The following is a 16,836-nucleotide window of genomic DNA, read 5'->3' as shown; positions in this document are numbered from 1 at the left end:
ATTATATACATATATAATTTTTCACTGCTATCGGCTATATATACGAGGTGCTACCTAAAAGTTCAGAGAATTTGAATATCGCGCGCAAAACATTGCTGGTACGACCTGCTTGCTGCTAGATGTGGCTAACAGTACTCTTGTGAATCAGTAATCCAACAGCTGTGATGGTGAGAGGCTGCATTGTTGACTTTCGTGCGGTTGTGTTTTACTGCTTCGGCGAAGTTCTATATGGCAGATTTTACAGAGCAAAGAACCTGCATCAAATTTTGCTTCATGCTTATAAAAACCGGTACAGAAACCCATCGCATGCTTGTGGAAGCATTTGGTGACAATGCTATGAGTAAAAGTAAAACTTTATTGTAGTGCAAACGATTCAAAGATGGATGAACGACTGTCGATGATGACGATGAGCGTTGAGAAAGACCATCAACAAGCGCAACATCGGAAAACATCGCGAAAGTGCGAGAGGCTATTGTTGCAGACCGTAGACAAACAATCCATGATGTTTGTGCAATCGTACAAATGTCATATGAGTCCGTGCAACGCATCTTGTCGGACAATCTGAACATGAGACGCATCGCTGCAAAATTCGTACAGAGACTGTTGAACAGCGACCAGAAACAAAATCGCGTAGCTGTCTGTAGTGAATTGAAAAATTCAGCAAGAGATGACCCTAACTTCATCTCCAACATCATAACCGGTGATGAGACATGGGTGTACGGATATGACCATGAAACTAAGCAGCAGTCGTCGCAGTGGAAGTCCCCAAGTTCACCACGTCCAAAAAAAGCACGCAAAGTTCGCAGCAACGTGAAGTCCATGATGATTGTTTTATTCGATATCAAAGGCATTATCCATACGGAATTTGTTCCTCTTGGTAAAACTGTCAATGGGATATTCTATTGTGACTTTTGAAGCGGTTACGTGAAAGCACTAGGCGCAAACGTTCAGTTCTGTGGGGTAACAACAGCTGGGTTCTGCACCATGACAACGCGTCCGCGCATAAATCGCAAAGCCGTTCGGAATTTCTTGGCTTCCAAAAAGACGGTAGTGATTCCCCACCCACCCTATTTGCCTGAACTTGCCTCGTGCGACTTTTTCTCTTTCCGAAAATAAAATTTTAATTGAAAGGCGGTCGTTTTAAGACAATTGAGGAGATTCGGGAAGACACGCAGAAGGTGCTTCGAACACTTACACCTGTAGACTTCCAGGGATGCATGGAATCATGGGAAAAACGCTGGGATCACTGTATCAATGCCCAAGTGGATTACTTTGAAGGAGACAGTAGAAATTATAAGTTATGGTAAGCTATTTTATTTTTATGGTAAAATTCCCCGAACTTTTGGGTAGCACCTCGTATATAATATATATTCCGATATCCATGGCGGAATGGTAGCGTTTCAGCCTTTCATTCAAGATAATACGATAATAAGATAGATAGATAATAAGATAATAACAATATCCAAGATAATACGGTTCTCTGCATGGTCATAAATAAATATTACAAGTTTACAACATCCAGTCCAACTCATATCGTTTTATTGATCGACCCAATTCTCTTTTTTATTTAAAAGTCTGGCATTTTTCATATTTTATATTCAAATACACAGTAGGCACAATTTAACTAATTTCAAGAATGCTACATCGGATATTCAACATACTTCTATAAACTATATACAGGTTTTCAACTTAAGAGAGGTCCAATCACTCAATAGTTTATACTAAATCCATATACTGGTGCGACGCACGGGTAAAATAAAGGAGAAGATGTTGATACGAATGGAGCCAAGTGGTGAGAACAGTTTATTGCCTGCACATTTGAGTATTACCAGTCTGTGTCGAGCATTGGCTGTTGAACAAGGTTGCGTAATCTTGTGTTTTTATTTATTAAAATGTTGTGATCTGTTGAAGAACGTATATTCGTGATGGAAACTTACGTATTTGGACGAAATCGTATGTTGTGTGTGTCGGCGAAAGTTCTAGGGAGAAATTTGAGAAAGCACCAGTGAAAAGGGTTATTCAGAAGTTAGTTAAAAAGATTTCGTGAAACAGGTTCGGTGTTAAACCAGAAACATGCTCGACATAGACAGTTTTAACGACGCAGGTCGTAAAGGACAATAAAACGGCAGTTATGAGATCTCCTCATAAACCTTTGCTAACCGGGAAAAGAACATTTCACTAAATTCAGCTTACACTGCAGTAACCCTACCGGATTAGTCTTGCGGTAAACTCGTCATCGCAAATCAGCTGATTTAAAAGTCGAGTTCTAAGGTTAAATCCTAATAAAGGCAGTTAGTTTTATACGGATTTGAATACTAGATCGCGGATACCGGTGTACTTTGGTTGTTGGGATTCAATTAACCACACATCTAGGGATTAGTCGACCTGAGACTATATAAGACTATAGTAACTATATATAAGACTATAGTAGACTATATATAAGACTATACTTCATTTACATTTATACATATCATCCTCATTCATTCTCTGAAGTAATACCTTACGGTGGTTCCAGATGCTAAACAGAAAAAGAGAGAGATGACAACAGCAGCTGTACGTCAGTGTTACACTAGCGCGCTCTTTGTAATGAGAGGGCTTTTTTTATCTCATTTACGGGCGCTGAAGTAGTGTCGGACTCGCTAACTGGTTCCGCAAGAAAGTAGAAAAGGCGTATGTATTCCTGCGCACTACCGACTCTAAACCTCTACCCCTGGTGATCCGCCCCTGCTGGGAATAGCTGGTAAAGCATTACTTCAGAAAGGGAAGTAAGCGCCCACACATACATTCAGACAACAAAGCAAATAGCAAGGCACATACACACACAACTAAAAAAACCAGCACAAAACAACACCAAACACACTTGAACCAAACAAACCAAACACGTATACACCAAAAACTCTAGCAACACTCATACTTACCATACGCATAAAGACCTAAAAAAAAATAAGACTTTAATTAGGCGAAATCTTGAGATACTGAGAGTGATCTTGCTAGAAAGCCTTACGCACTTGACCTTTTAAGTTGAAAATTTAATGGCATCAATGCCCATAAAAACAAGTAATTTGACCAAGAAAAAAATCGTTCAAAATCGGTCGAGTAGTTCTGGAGATATAAGGTGATTTAGAGGATGATAACGAACATACACACGTCCGGAAAATTTCCATCCGGTTTTTGTTTTTTGGGTTTCTTAGGTGTCAAAACGTAAAGTCCGGTGAAAGCCGTATACGCCTAAATCGGACCGATTAAAATACTTCCCTTCTAAAGCAATAGCGCTAGATAGGAAAGTAATAATTGTACTATATGTCAATAGTAATAACTGTACTATTTATCATTTTCATTGAATATAATCAACACAAATACATGACCGCCCAAAAGGGCAGTATGTACGCAAATTTATGAACAAACCGTATTATTTAAATTATAAAACAATGCTACATGGTATTATTAAAAAGAAACCTACTGAAAAAAAAATCAATAACAATAGTTATAAAAACATTATGAAATAGAGGAAAAGTTGGAAGAGTTCCAATGTAAAAAAAGAAGCATCAATACTCATCTCCCACTATTGCAGTAACCCCTTTCAATGTCATGAATGTTTAACGTCAATGCACCCTTCCCAACACTAACCCCATATTTGTTTCTTTCAATTTTTTTATAACATACTACCCCTAAACAGATTAGCGCTATACATTAACGGCTGATCAGATGTAAAATCTGTGATAAAGAGAAAACAAAATAACCACTGCTTTATACAAGTAAAACAGATGATAATTTATGCTCAAAAAATTATATTAAAAAAGTATCCAACACATTTAAACAATAAAAAAAATGTTAAATACTTTTGATTTCATAAAAAAAAGAGGTACCGATGATTGCTTCATCGCTGTTATAAAGCTGCTTCAATGTGAAAATATTTTTCTTTATCGATTTACAGAATTCTACTCCTTTATTCATAGGTAGAAAAATTTCAGTACTGAAAAAACCGCGTCCGAATCAAATTACCGAGCACGAACAATAATTAACTAATACGACAGGCAGGATTTAACACCATTCAATTTTTTGAGGTTTTAACTAGCTCAAAACGAAGAATTAAACAAAAAAACTTACGTTATAGTAAACAACAAACAATTAAAATCATAAAATAATTGAACGTTTTTTTTTCTGGAACTAAATAAGATATAAATAATTTTTCTAGGACCTATAAATACGTAATTAATTTGGGGAAGGGAATGTTCTAAAAAATATGATGAAATTAAACGTGAGGAAGAAGGATCTTTTTTCTTTTTCTGTTTAGCCTCCGGAAGTACCGTCAGGTATTACTTCAGAGAATGAATGAGAATAATACGCATGAGTGTAAATGAATTGTGTGGTCTTGTACAGTTTCAGGTCGACCTGAGACTGTACAACACAGATATGTGGTTAATTGAAAACCCACCCGCCAAACAACACCGGTATCTACGATCTAGTACTCAAATCCGTATAAACGAAATGCCTTTACTAGGATTTGAACCTTAGAACTCTCGATTTCGAAATCAGCTGATTTCCGAAAACGCGTTCACCAGTAGACCAACCCGGTGGGTTTAAATGGTTGTAAGCTATCTGATATTAGACGTACTCTCGTAAACGGCACAGTCAATCCTGTGAACAAGAATCAGGCTAACAAGGAAAAGTGAGAAAATGATGTTGCTTGTCGTTGCATACTTTATTGAACCGATTATACTGTTGCACAACAGCATGTCAAGCCACTGAATTGCAGATGATATCCAGCCTTACACATGAATCCTTCCATCACATTGTGCACTGTACAAGCTTGCTGCACGGTGAACATCATTACTCTAAGAAAAAACACCTCTGATAACTGCTAATTTTAATGCTTCATATCAACAAAAGGGTTTATTTAACTTCATTACTCTGAGAAAAACACCTCTGATGAGTGCCGCTTATACATCAGATGCTTTATATTCAACAAAACGGTTTTGTTGAATATAAAGGATCAGATGTACAAGCAGCAAACATCAGAGGTGCTTTTTCTCAGAGTAATGATGTTCACCGTACAGAAAACTTGTGCAGTGATCAATATATAAATAGACAAAGATAAATACTGTTAAGATTTCGGTTACCAAAACTAAATTTTTAATAATGCTATTTTCAAAACTAAAAACAGATGAAACAAACGAGAATCATTACATAGGACATGAATTTTGAACAGACAACAAATGATTAAGTAAGGCCAAGGACAACAAACAAGGACATGTGTATCTGTATTGAAAGATAGATACACTTTTCTTCTTTATTTTAAAAAAGCTTAATCATTAAAACGGTAAGAAATGTAAATATTTCTTCTGAAAATAAATAATAATTAAGTAAAATAAAATAGACTAGAATAACAAATTATAAAAAATTCAAAATCTAAAATTTTTACTTGTTAATTTAATGAATAACTAAATTTTTAACAAAGTCATTTGTACATACGAAATAAAAATTACAGAAAAATAAATATAAATTAAAAATCATTATCTACGCAAACGTACAGTATACATAAATATAAATGAATTTTTAATGTTTTAAGCTGATTTTAACTATTTACTGATGTAGCACAAATTGGCAACATAGCATGTTTTACTGCTCCACCCACAAACATCAGCAAAGGTGCATCGGCGTATTGGACGTTGTTTAACAGCTGTAAACATGTAAGATAACACACCTAAAAAATGTTCAACAAAACCTTTTTTTTTAATAATTAAACATTTATCGATGAAAATGTTTGGAAAAAATATAAAGCTATATAAAAACCGAAAGTAACATAGACAATGCAAAGAAACAGGACGAACACGTGTTAAAATTAAGATTCTTTTTATAGACATAAGATAAATTAGAAGGGGTTGAAATTCTAAGTAGAAAGATAGGAAGAGAGACACGGCTGGCATCACTAAATCTAAAACGACTAAAGAATATTGAGTAACAGAAGGTGGGTTGACTATGCAGATACTCCAACCAACCCTTTTTATTCTTCAACACTTTACAGACCTTCGTTTGTAGTTTTAAAGCAAACGGAAATCACATACGTATATAAACCTTAAATATACGTATAAACAAAAATATCTTTAAAACGATAGTGCCTGTGTACCAATGGCGGCTCGTACCTAAAATTAATGGGGGTGCTGCTCCACAAATTTTTTTTTCTGGGCCATGGTTAAGTTTTCTATAAAATAAAAGAATTGAAAAAAATGAATCAAACAGAATAGCAGGAAGCAGAATATTAATAATCTAATTCTGCACTTTTATCACAGTCAAGAATATGGTACACGGTTTAACCGAATAAATAATAAAATGTCAATAATACAGATATTTTTTAGTATTATTAGATACATCTGGAGGTCCCGGGTTCGAATCCCGGTCAGGCATGGCATCTTCACACACGCTAGAAATCATTCATCTCATCCTCTGAAGAAATACCTAACGGACCCGGAGGTTAAAAAAAAGGAAAAAAAGTATAATTAGACAATAACTTAATAAATTGTCCGCTTAAAAACACTATAGACCAACGGTGCTTAATTTAAATTTCTATGTACACAGAAACAATAAGTAATTAGTTCTTATTAATTACCTTCTCTTTCGCCCTTCCAGCGTGATTTTGGACAGATTTGGCGATCAAAGAGATCTTGCTTTTCGCCATCTTCTGATCACTACTGAAAAAAACAACTAAACCGCGTTCATATTCCTTCCACCGACTAAACCAGAAAAGGAACAAGGAACGTTCCATACACATGCGAGTAAAAAAAAAACTACCTTCCACCAGCACGCCAGGGTCGGCACTGGGGGAGCGACAGTACTCGCTCTCTTCGTAACCTCGCGTGCAGCTTCCTATGTGTGCATCGGTAAAATAGCCAAACACCACGCCACTGGAACTGTGAAGCGCACAGTTCCATACAAAACTTTTGTATCTTTTTTATAAACTACGGGATGGCTACTTATATTAAATTTAAGGATTATAAATTGTACAACTATAAAGAAAGAATTAAAGAAAAAATGACTCATTATACTAAATGTTATCGATAATATCAGGTAGAAAAGGGGTGCTGCAATTCCACAGTGCCCATACGCGAGCCGCCACTGCTGTGTACCAAAGGACCAGGATTCACTACTAGAAAATTTGAGTTAACCCCACCATAGTAGCTAATTACTTTTAGTAGTTAATGCAACTTAAAAATAAAAAAATAAAAGTTTTTGCCCCTTTAAATGATGAGACTGAAATATAATGCATAATCATACTACGGAATTCTGATTATTTTCAATCAGAAATTAGTCGTGATCCCTAATAAAATAATTAATTACATGGTCAATAATTAATTTATATATCACAATTTAAATGACGGAAAATATTAAAGATTGTAAAGTATGGTAACTAGCCATATATTTAATATTTTTAATATGTTTTTGTAAATTAAGGTAGCTTTACCTGGTTCACCCTAAATTTCCCCAAGGGGTGGACAGTTTGCGTCTGGAGATAACAATAAAAAACTTTAAAATTATTTGGCTAAAGCATTAATATTAAAGTATCCTGAAGCTGTCTACGAATGGTATAGAACAAATTAATTTGTTCCGAACATACACTAATATTTTAATTAAAATACTGAGTAAAGAAGAAATTTATTTATGAGTAGGAGAACTCTGAACGGCCACTTGACTGAATTGCAAATTTGCTAATTATTAGTTACTGGATGAGCTATGTCTATTACACTATTAATATATCTAACCTTTTTCAGTTTCAAGTACATAATTAATACAACAATAACGAATTCAAATAAACAACTGTACTACTTAAATAAATAGGAAAGCAAGATTATGTGCAAAAACTTTAGATTTTGCGCACTTTTGATAAAAGGTCTTTAGTTATAAAGTAAAGGTAAGTAAAGGAAGTATTGTAATCGCGAAAAATTTCGGTTTTCAGATTTCAACTGAAATATCCATTTTGACTATTTTCGGCGTGACGTCTATACGTACGTACGTATCTCGCATAAATAAAAAACGATTAACCGTAGGATGTTGAAATTTTGAATTTAGGACTGATGTAACATCTAGTTGTGCACCTCTCCTTTTAATTGCAATCGACTGAACCAAAAGTGTCAAAAAAAACCCAAAATCCAAAAAGTTTTGGTTTTTGGGTTTTTTCTTAACTGCAGTAATAAGCCCTCATCGAGTGCTTTTCAACGATATATCATAAGTGGTACTTATTTTCATTGGTTCCAGAGTTATAGCCAAATGAAATTTTAATTAATGATATATTTATTTGGATCTTATAAGGGGAAGGCACAACGGTTCGAATCGGACTTCATCTCCTTCTTTTTTTTTTTAATTTAAATGTATTAACTTAATAATAATTATTAACCTGTTATTGTAAAAAAATGTTTACAAAAAAAATAAATAAAATCTGAAATTATTAATGAAATAAAATTTTATGTACTTTTAAAAATGTGTATATGTAATTCAATAAGCATTATTACATACTTATACATATAGTACGTAGATTTGGTGAGACATCTGACTAACATTAACTGAAAATTATAATTTAGAATCGTATTATTTTTCGATTTTCTAGTTTAATTTCCGTTTAATTTTATTTAATTATTCTGGATATTCTGATTAATTTTACCTACATTAAAGTTAAATTACACCACAGTACAAATTTTCATTTTCACATTTTTAAAGTTTTCTACATTACAGTTAAATTTACAGTGATTGAAAAATAGGCCCAAAAGAACATATCTACTGAGGCATACATGCCCCATCTTTAATAAGTTGCAAAATATTCTTATCTTTTAGTTCATTACTCCTCTGATATTGTCGGACAATATTCTCTTGAAATAGGAGTTGATCACCATTTCGTTTATTTGTTTTTTGTTGCCAATCATTTAATCGCTCATTGTTTGATATAATTCTTCTGATCTTAATTTGTGTACACGTTCTCTAGTTTTCATGTTTTCTCTCACTTTATATTCAGCAAAACTAATATTTCAGCAATTGTATAACTGCCCAATTTATTAAAGAATTGGAGGATCGTATCTCACTTTCAAATGAAATAAGTTTAAATGAAGTGCAGCAAATAATATGTATACGTAATTTAATAGGCGTACAAGAAAGTCATGTGGTGCACACATCAGATTTTTTTATATTAAAATTTTATTTCAGTCTGAACTGATTTTTTTTTTACAATTTTCAGATTAAATGGAGAAGTATATACATTAATTTGTTTAACACTAAATTTCCTGCTACTTCTTATGGCTATAATATCTGCCATATGTAAAATGATTTTCTTGAGAATACAACCAATTCTAATGAAGAATAAGGTGAAGATGTCTTTGTAGGAATAAATATCACGTGCAATCCTGTTATATTGATTAGCAACAACATTTATGGTTCAGTAAAGAAGGAAATGAGAAACCACTTCATTCCTCACGATTTCCTAGTAAGCGGGTATGAAATTATATTATTCTTGAAAACGGCTATGCAATTTCTGGAGGTCGTTGTGTCTTGAGACAAGTTATCCAAAAACTATTACATTTATCGAATTTATACACACTGTATGTCATATAATTACATCGTTATTATTTAATATAACAATTACATTTATGTATTTATGTTACATTTTTGTACCGCTATGATAAAGGTTTTCCTAAATCCTTTCAGGTAAATGATGGAGAAGTTTTTTCTTATCTATGAAGATCATAAAAAAAGGAAAATATGCAATAACCGGTAAGAATGGGCTTAATATGCAAGTGCATATATGTGTGTGTGTGTGCGTACGCGCGCGTGTGTGTTAAGATGATGTATTTGAGATTTGATCGATCACTAATTTTTATGTAGCGGCAAGATACTGAGTTCTAAATTTTTAAAGTTTTTCTTCAAGAAATAAGATCATTAAAATAGATTATTGTACTCGTTAGGGGATTAAATAAAATATTTTTTTGGATTCCCCCCAAAAAAAAACTGAATAATTCCTTTTTTTCTATTTTAAGTATTTTTACCCTTGAAGTGAATTTCTTCATAAAGCACCAGTAAATATTCATAAAATTCAATTTTTAAAAACATATTTGTCCGGTACCTTTGAAAACTTACGTAATAAATATTAATGTTCCAGTTCTTTTTTAACCACTCTGTATATATTGAAAAATTATAAACAAAATATTTATTTATAATATTTATGGTTGGAGACCGGATTATATGCAACATAAAAAGCTTGAAATATGCATGTAAAATGCTTAAAATACGCATGTAAAATGCTTAAAATATGCATGAAAAGTGTAAAAATTTTCAACTTTGAATAATAACAAAATAGTAATTTTTAGTTTTCTTATTTCAAAATCAGCATACAATTAAGTAGTTGAATCGATAAATTCGATAATTTTGCTACTTTTATAAACGTAAATAATCAGAGGTACTGTTCGCGGCTGCTAAGTGCGCTCTAAGAGCCGTGCAGCTAATAGGTTTGGCCGGCTACAACGTAAGATTTCATTTATTAACTAGGTACCCTACCGAAAAATATTGTAAATATAGCGAAAATTTTAAAATAAAATTTATAATTTATTTATATTTTATAATTGAGTATAACTGATATTCAATACACAGTAAATTTTATAAATATTTCATGTATAATTTGAAAGGAATATATCAAAACAAATTTACTTTGTGTTGCAGCATAATATAATATATTTTATATTACATATAGATAAAACATAATACAATTTACTTTTCTACGGTAAATTAAATATCCGTGAAGGCAATCTGAAATTTCTTTAAATTTAAGAGGTCAATGACATTAAAGTTCCTTGAATTAAATGTAACAATTTACATCACTGAAATAATTTATAACAATTTCGGTATTTAAGCGAGCCTAGAGTAACTGAAATTAATAATATTGTAAGTTATTAAAGCAGGTCTACTATTATTCCATACTGCGTACAAAAATGCACTTTTCTTTAAAAAAAAAAATATATAATAAATAAATAAAAATAATAATAGTAATATTACAAAACTACATTCATGAAACACTAAAAAATTACGCTAAAATTATTTAAACAAAATAAACTTAAAAAAAATACAACGCAGTAAAACGTAATAGTTGTATATTTAATGTTTCATTCAATTTTAATTTTTGAAGTCGAGTAGAAATTAAATTAAAAATTAAGTCGAGTTTTAATTAATTAAATTACCGAAAATTTAATAAATATTAATTAGGAGCAGTTTTGACTTTAAAAAATCAATATTAAAAGATTTAAAAAATAAAATTTATGAATTTTTTTTTGTGGAAACCTTTTTTTGTTAACTATTTTTTTTTTTTTTTTGTTCGAAATCTGTTTTATTTTTTAACATCTATATTCTTAAAAATTTTTCGGTTTATCTAAAATATGGGTAAAACTAAAACAATTCCAGCCCGAATGAAAAAAAAAAAAAACATGAAACTTTTTTTAGCTTTTGATGAAATTGAAAAGGCAAAAAAGTTAATAGACAAGCTACTCAACTTCAGCTCTATATAAGTTTATCTAGAACGACGAAAATATTTTTTTTACTTCAATGTTTCATAATGTTGAAACTACTTTTAAATTTCACATGAAAATATTTTAAATATTAGAACGGTTTCAGGCTCTATACTATTACGTTTTATTAATCCTATACTACGTCCTTATAATTTTTATTCACAAATATCTTCAATTCGTTTTACCAGAGCAATTACATTAAAAAAAAAAAAAAAATCATCGAAACGTGCATTTGGTTGTGTAAAGATTGAATATATATAAAAAAAACGGGTCGAAATGAGAAAATAGAATTTTTTTAAATGGAATAAGAATAAATTGAAATTTTAGTACAATATAAATAAATATTCCAACTACGACGGTTAAAAACCGTTTAATTCATTTTAAATATGAAATACGTCATTCTATGATATCATTACTAATCATATGTCAATTTTAAAACAGAATAGTTTTATCTCATAATAATAATAACAATAATAATTACAAAGGGCAATAACTGAAAATATATTCCAGTTTCTGATAATAAATTTAAATAATTAGTTAATAAATCGAATCTAGTTTTAATCTAAACTAAACAGTTTGTAAAATATAATAGTTTTGAAAATGGATACCCGATCTTTATTGTTAAAAATCCAAAATATAATAAACAAAATGGTTCCTAAAATACGGTTGTACGAATAAGTACATATATTGGCCTCTAATCTGGTTTCCTACATTATAAACAGTTTAATTTACAATCGTGATACATGATTTTAATAACTTGTTTATTAGGTTGATTAATTCTAAAATTTTTTTAAAACTTAAATGAGAAAAACGTTTTCACGATGAGAGAATCCCTTTAACTGAAATTTTTCTTGTGTTTGTAAAAAAATAACCCCTTGGAATACAACAAAATAACATTATGAGAAATAACGTAAAAAAAATAATTACAGTGAACGAGTTTTAAAATAGTTTCACTGACCATATTCTATCTTCATTATTACTACCTATACTACCTTTATTATTTCTACCTTTCGAGTACTTTTATCGTTTCAACCCTAATCGACTTGAAATTGTTACACATATTTCGGATGGTAATTCTTTGGAGACCTAACCGCATTTTAAAATTATACAAATTCGAAAATAATCTTCTTATACATTAAAAAACTGGGCTGTAAACCTATTTCTAGTTCTACTGGAAGGAACAGGCTGACTTTTTTTTTGTTCTGTTCGGCATCATCCACAGACAGGACATCAAGCGTTATCTCACCCAAAACTTGGGACTCCTCTGAGAAATCCTCAATTATTCCTTAACTGAGGAATTTTTTGAGGACATTACTCAAGAGGAGAATCACTTTGAAGGTCCGTCGATGCTTGTTGAACATCTGCGGGCCATTCCGAGCAGAATAAAAAAAAAATATCAGCCTACGTCTGGAAGGAATGGAAATAGGTTTTGAACACGCACTTTACCCGTAGTAGGAAACGAAGAAAAGAAACAAGAAGATTGGTGGTAAAGTAGGGTTGGGGATTGTAAATGAAATAGATTTTTAGCAGTTTTTTTAAAATATATAACAATAATTTGTAAAAATAACACTGCGGAAAAGCACGGGGCCAAATAAACTTCAAAAATAAAACAGGATAAAAATGAAATTATTTATTTTTTTAGAGCTTTTATAGTCATTTTTTCAAGTCAATATAGTTCTTTTGATAAATTCCAAAATATTCTTTGGTATTATTTTCAACTTGCAACCAACGCTAGAAGGGTTTAAACTCTGTGTAAATTCGGCACACGTTTTATATTTTCATTGAAATCTGCAATCAGGCCTGTACCTCACAGTGAAATTATTTCAGTTCCTGAGTCATCTGTGAATGTATGTTTCGGAAGCGGCGATGAAGAATCAGGCATTGCTGAAGAAGACAAAAATGATTTTGATTCTGAATTATGTTCCAATAAGCCACATCTTATATCACAAGGTGAATTAAATGACTTGGTTAGGGAATAAAATTTATCAAAAAATCAAGCTGAACTGTTAGGACAAGTTCATAAAACTGAGGACTGGCGCTTTTTAATAGATTTGTCCAAATATTGTTTAAATGTGATTTTACTACACAACAGTAACAAATATCCTTAGATACCAATCGCTTATGGTATTAATTTGAAAGAGACATGCGATGTGATGAAAGACGTTCTTGAAAAAATAAACTATAAAAAAACATAGCCGGAACATATGTGGTGACTTGAAAGTTATAGCTACTTTGTTAGGCATGTAATTAGGCTAAACAAGTACATGTTTTCTTTGCGAATGGGATAGCCGAGCTAGGGATAAACATTATGTTACCAAAGAGTGAAAGAAACGAGACACCTTAACTCCAAATGGAAAAAATATTATTCATGAACTCTTAGTTGAACCCAAAAAAATATTTTTACCCACTCACCATATCAAACTAGGACTAATGAATAATTTTGTAAAAGCAATGAAGAAGGATAGTAACGGATTTTCGTACATCAGGCAGAAATTTCCGAATGTAAGTGAAGGAAAAATTAAAGAAGTAATGTTTGTCGATCCTCAAATAGAAGAGTTAGTCAAAGATGATGTATTAATTCAATGTTAAATAATGCAGAATGTGCATCTTGGGCTTCATTCAAAGACGTTTGCAAAAATTTTCTCTGCAAACAAATACGATATTGTTAACTTCTTGCTATGGGATGTAATATGTCTTTGAAAATACATTTCGTCTAGTCACATCTGGATTTTTTCCGGTCACCCTCCGAGACGTAAGTGACGAACACGGTGAACCTTTCCACCAAGTCATTTCGATGATGAGTAACCGCTATAAAGGGAAATGGAATACTAACATGCTAGACGATTACTGTTGGACATTAATTCAAGATGTGCCGGCTATTTATAAAAGAAAAGCATCAGTAAAATCATTCTAACACAGGTATGGCCATGCAAAATTATAAGTTTTACAGATTTTAACTATATTTTCTCTTAATTTTTTTTTTTTAAGTGTAATTTATTTAAAACTAAAGGCGATAGAAAAATTCTATTTACAAATCTGTAATGTACGCAAAAACGCAATTCAAGAAATGGTATCACACTTTGAGAAACAATAATTTTTTTTGTCTATCAGTGTAATTTTTTAAGTAGGAACACATTGACGCAATATTTTTATTATATATAAATACCACACCGTCAAAAATTTCTCCTTTTTACAAATTAAAAAAAAAATTATGAATAATAATAAAATCATCATTCTATTAAAAAAAATCAATTACCACCACACAAAATCTCATAATATTACGTTAAATTATGCCAATTAATAAAGCTAAATAGAATCAACCGCATATTCAAATAAACACATCAGAACATACAAGCATCTAAAAGTATAATTTTCATATTTTTGGATAGAGGTTATCTCAAAAGTTCATAAATAACAAAATCTTTACAATTTTTTTATCGATTGCAATACTTCCTTTTGTTATAATACAAGCTTACTGCAATAGCCGAGAAACTAAACATATGAATATTATAATCTTAATTAGAAATTAATATTTAATTTAAAAGATAAATAGTTATTACTATATTGAACATCTACGAATTGATGTCTTTTCATACTACGATTCTAAATACTTAATATTTTTTCGTTACGGTAATGTAACAATTATAAGAAATAAAATTTCTGTTACGTATTACTCTTGTCTACAGCAAACAATTCACGGCTATGACCTTTTTACCGTTTAAGGTTAAATTGAGATAAAAAAAAAAGAGGGAAAAAAGCTTCACTTCATGCTAAAATTAATGATAATAATTGATTTTATTAACAACTAGAATAAAAAGTAATTTTTATACGTTATACAATAAGCATGAAAAAAGGGTAAATTTACCCACTGTTAAGTTTACTGTAGGCAACCATATGTTAATTAATATTTTATTGCTCCAGGTTAAACAGAACACACAAATTACTCCCACTTGAATCAATACATACGTACTACCTACTAGTTTTATCAAATTTACTTTTCAAGATAATTCTAATCCTAAGTAATAACTTAATAACTTTTCAAAATCCAAATTTTAAAATTAAATCCATATAATTAGTAATAATAAAAAAAAAAAAAATGTAATAATAATTGCTATGATATGTTACGTCGATGATCCATTGATTAAATACTGCAACCGTTGATAGCAATACGACTGTTTTATTATCTCACTAACATAAATAAATACAGCTGGATATCAAAACTGAATTTCACCATTCGCACAAGATTAAAACAATTAACCTACAAAATAAAATTTTTTATGAAGATTTTACGGATCTTTATCTAGAAAAAAAGTAATACAATTCTTACACAGTTTTTCACCGCAACAACGCAGTATACGTTAAGACAATGTAAATAATATTACATTAAACACAAGCAGAGAATATTAAAAGAAATGTTAAATAATTCTTTAAATAAAACAAATTCAGAAAAAATATTTCAATGTAAAACGTAAGTGAAACGTTATTAGGATGGTAAAACAATTTTTTCTAATGTTTTGCATTCAAAACGTTTATTTTATATATGTTAACCAATCTGTCTTTCATTTAAACCTGCCTTAATTAAATTATTTAAACACAATCAAGACTGAAAATATAACTTTCCATACTATACCCTTTCCTTTTGCAATAAACGCTTACAAAAAATGGTTACAAGTAGAAAGATGCATGTTACCTGTACAAGACTTCTGACGTCGTTAATAAAAAAAATACAAGATTGAACCTGATTTTAAACATGTAAATAAAACCTTTAACATAACATTTTATTTAATCAGTTGTTTTTTAGTAGGGGATGGAACTGAAATTGTAATAACTGAAAAGTATTAATTTAATTTATTTTGGCAATGAGAAAAACAAAAATTAAAAACATTGTTTAATAAATTATATTATGATCTCAAAAGACAGCGAGTAAAAATGTAAAAGGAATCTTCTTAAATTTTTAATCGATACGGGTAAATAATCCAAACGTACAAAAACAAAATGTTATACAAATTTTAAACGACACTACCGGCGTTCAGTACGCATCTTCTCTATTCAATACATGGGGGTACCCCCTATTCAGCTGATCGTTAAACACGAAAAATCAGGTTAAGTTACGCTTATTATGGTATTAAACCACAAAAGAAATAAACTTACCTAACAGCTACTCTTACGGAAGACTCGTTATCAGCCATTATTTTTTGATTAGAAATTAGCAAATAAAATAACTTAAGAAAACACAAACGCGTTTACTCGACATACGCTTAACTAATCCATCTCACGTCTATCCTACAACTGAAACCTAACT

General features: G+C 30.9%; 1 protein-coding gene across 3 annotated transcripts in view; it reads right to left on the bottom strand.

The window, feature by feature from the left end:
• Klp31E (kinesin-like protein 31E) overlaps positions 1-16,829 on the bottom strand; it is a 541,210-nt gene extending 524,381 nt beyond the window's left edge. For all 3 annotated transcript variants that reach the window (XM_075361453.1, XM_075361452.1, XM_075361451.1), the window contains exon 1: positions 16,686-16,829. In XM_075361453.1, coding sequence (XP_075217568.1) covers positions 16,686-16,723 — 38 coding nt within the window. In that variant the 5' untranslated portion in view covers positions 16,724-16,829. The remainder of the gene's footprint in view (positions 1-16,685) is intronic.
• Positions 16,830-16,836: the final 7 nt, after the last annotated feature.

The sequence above is a fragment of the Lycorma delicatula genome, chromosome 3 (genome assembly GCF_047948215.1).
Source record: "Lycorma delicatula isolate Av1 chromosome 3, ASM4794821v1, whole genome shotgun sequence".
NCBI classification, from domain to species: Eukaryota; Metazoa; Arthropoda; class Insecta; order Hemiptera; family Fulgoridae; genus Lycorma; species Lycorma delicatula.
The sequence above is the reverse complement of the archived record's forward strand: the minus strand, read 5'-3'. Positions and strand labels throughout refer to the sequence as shown.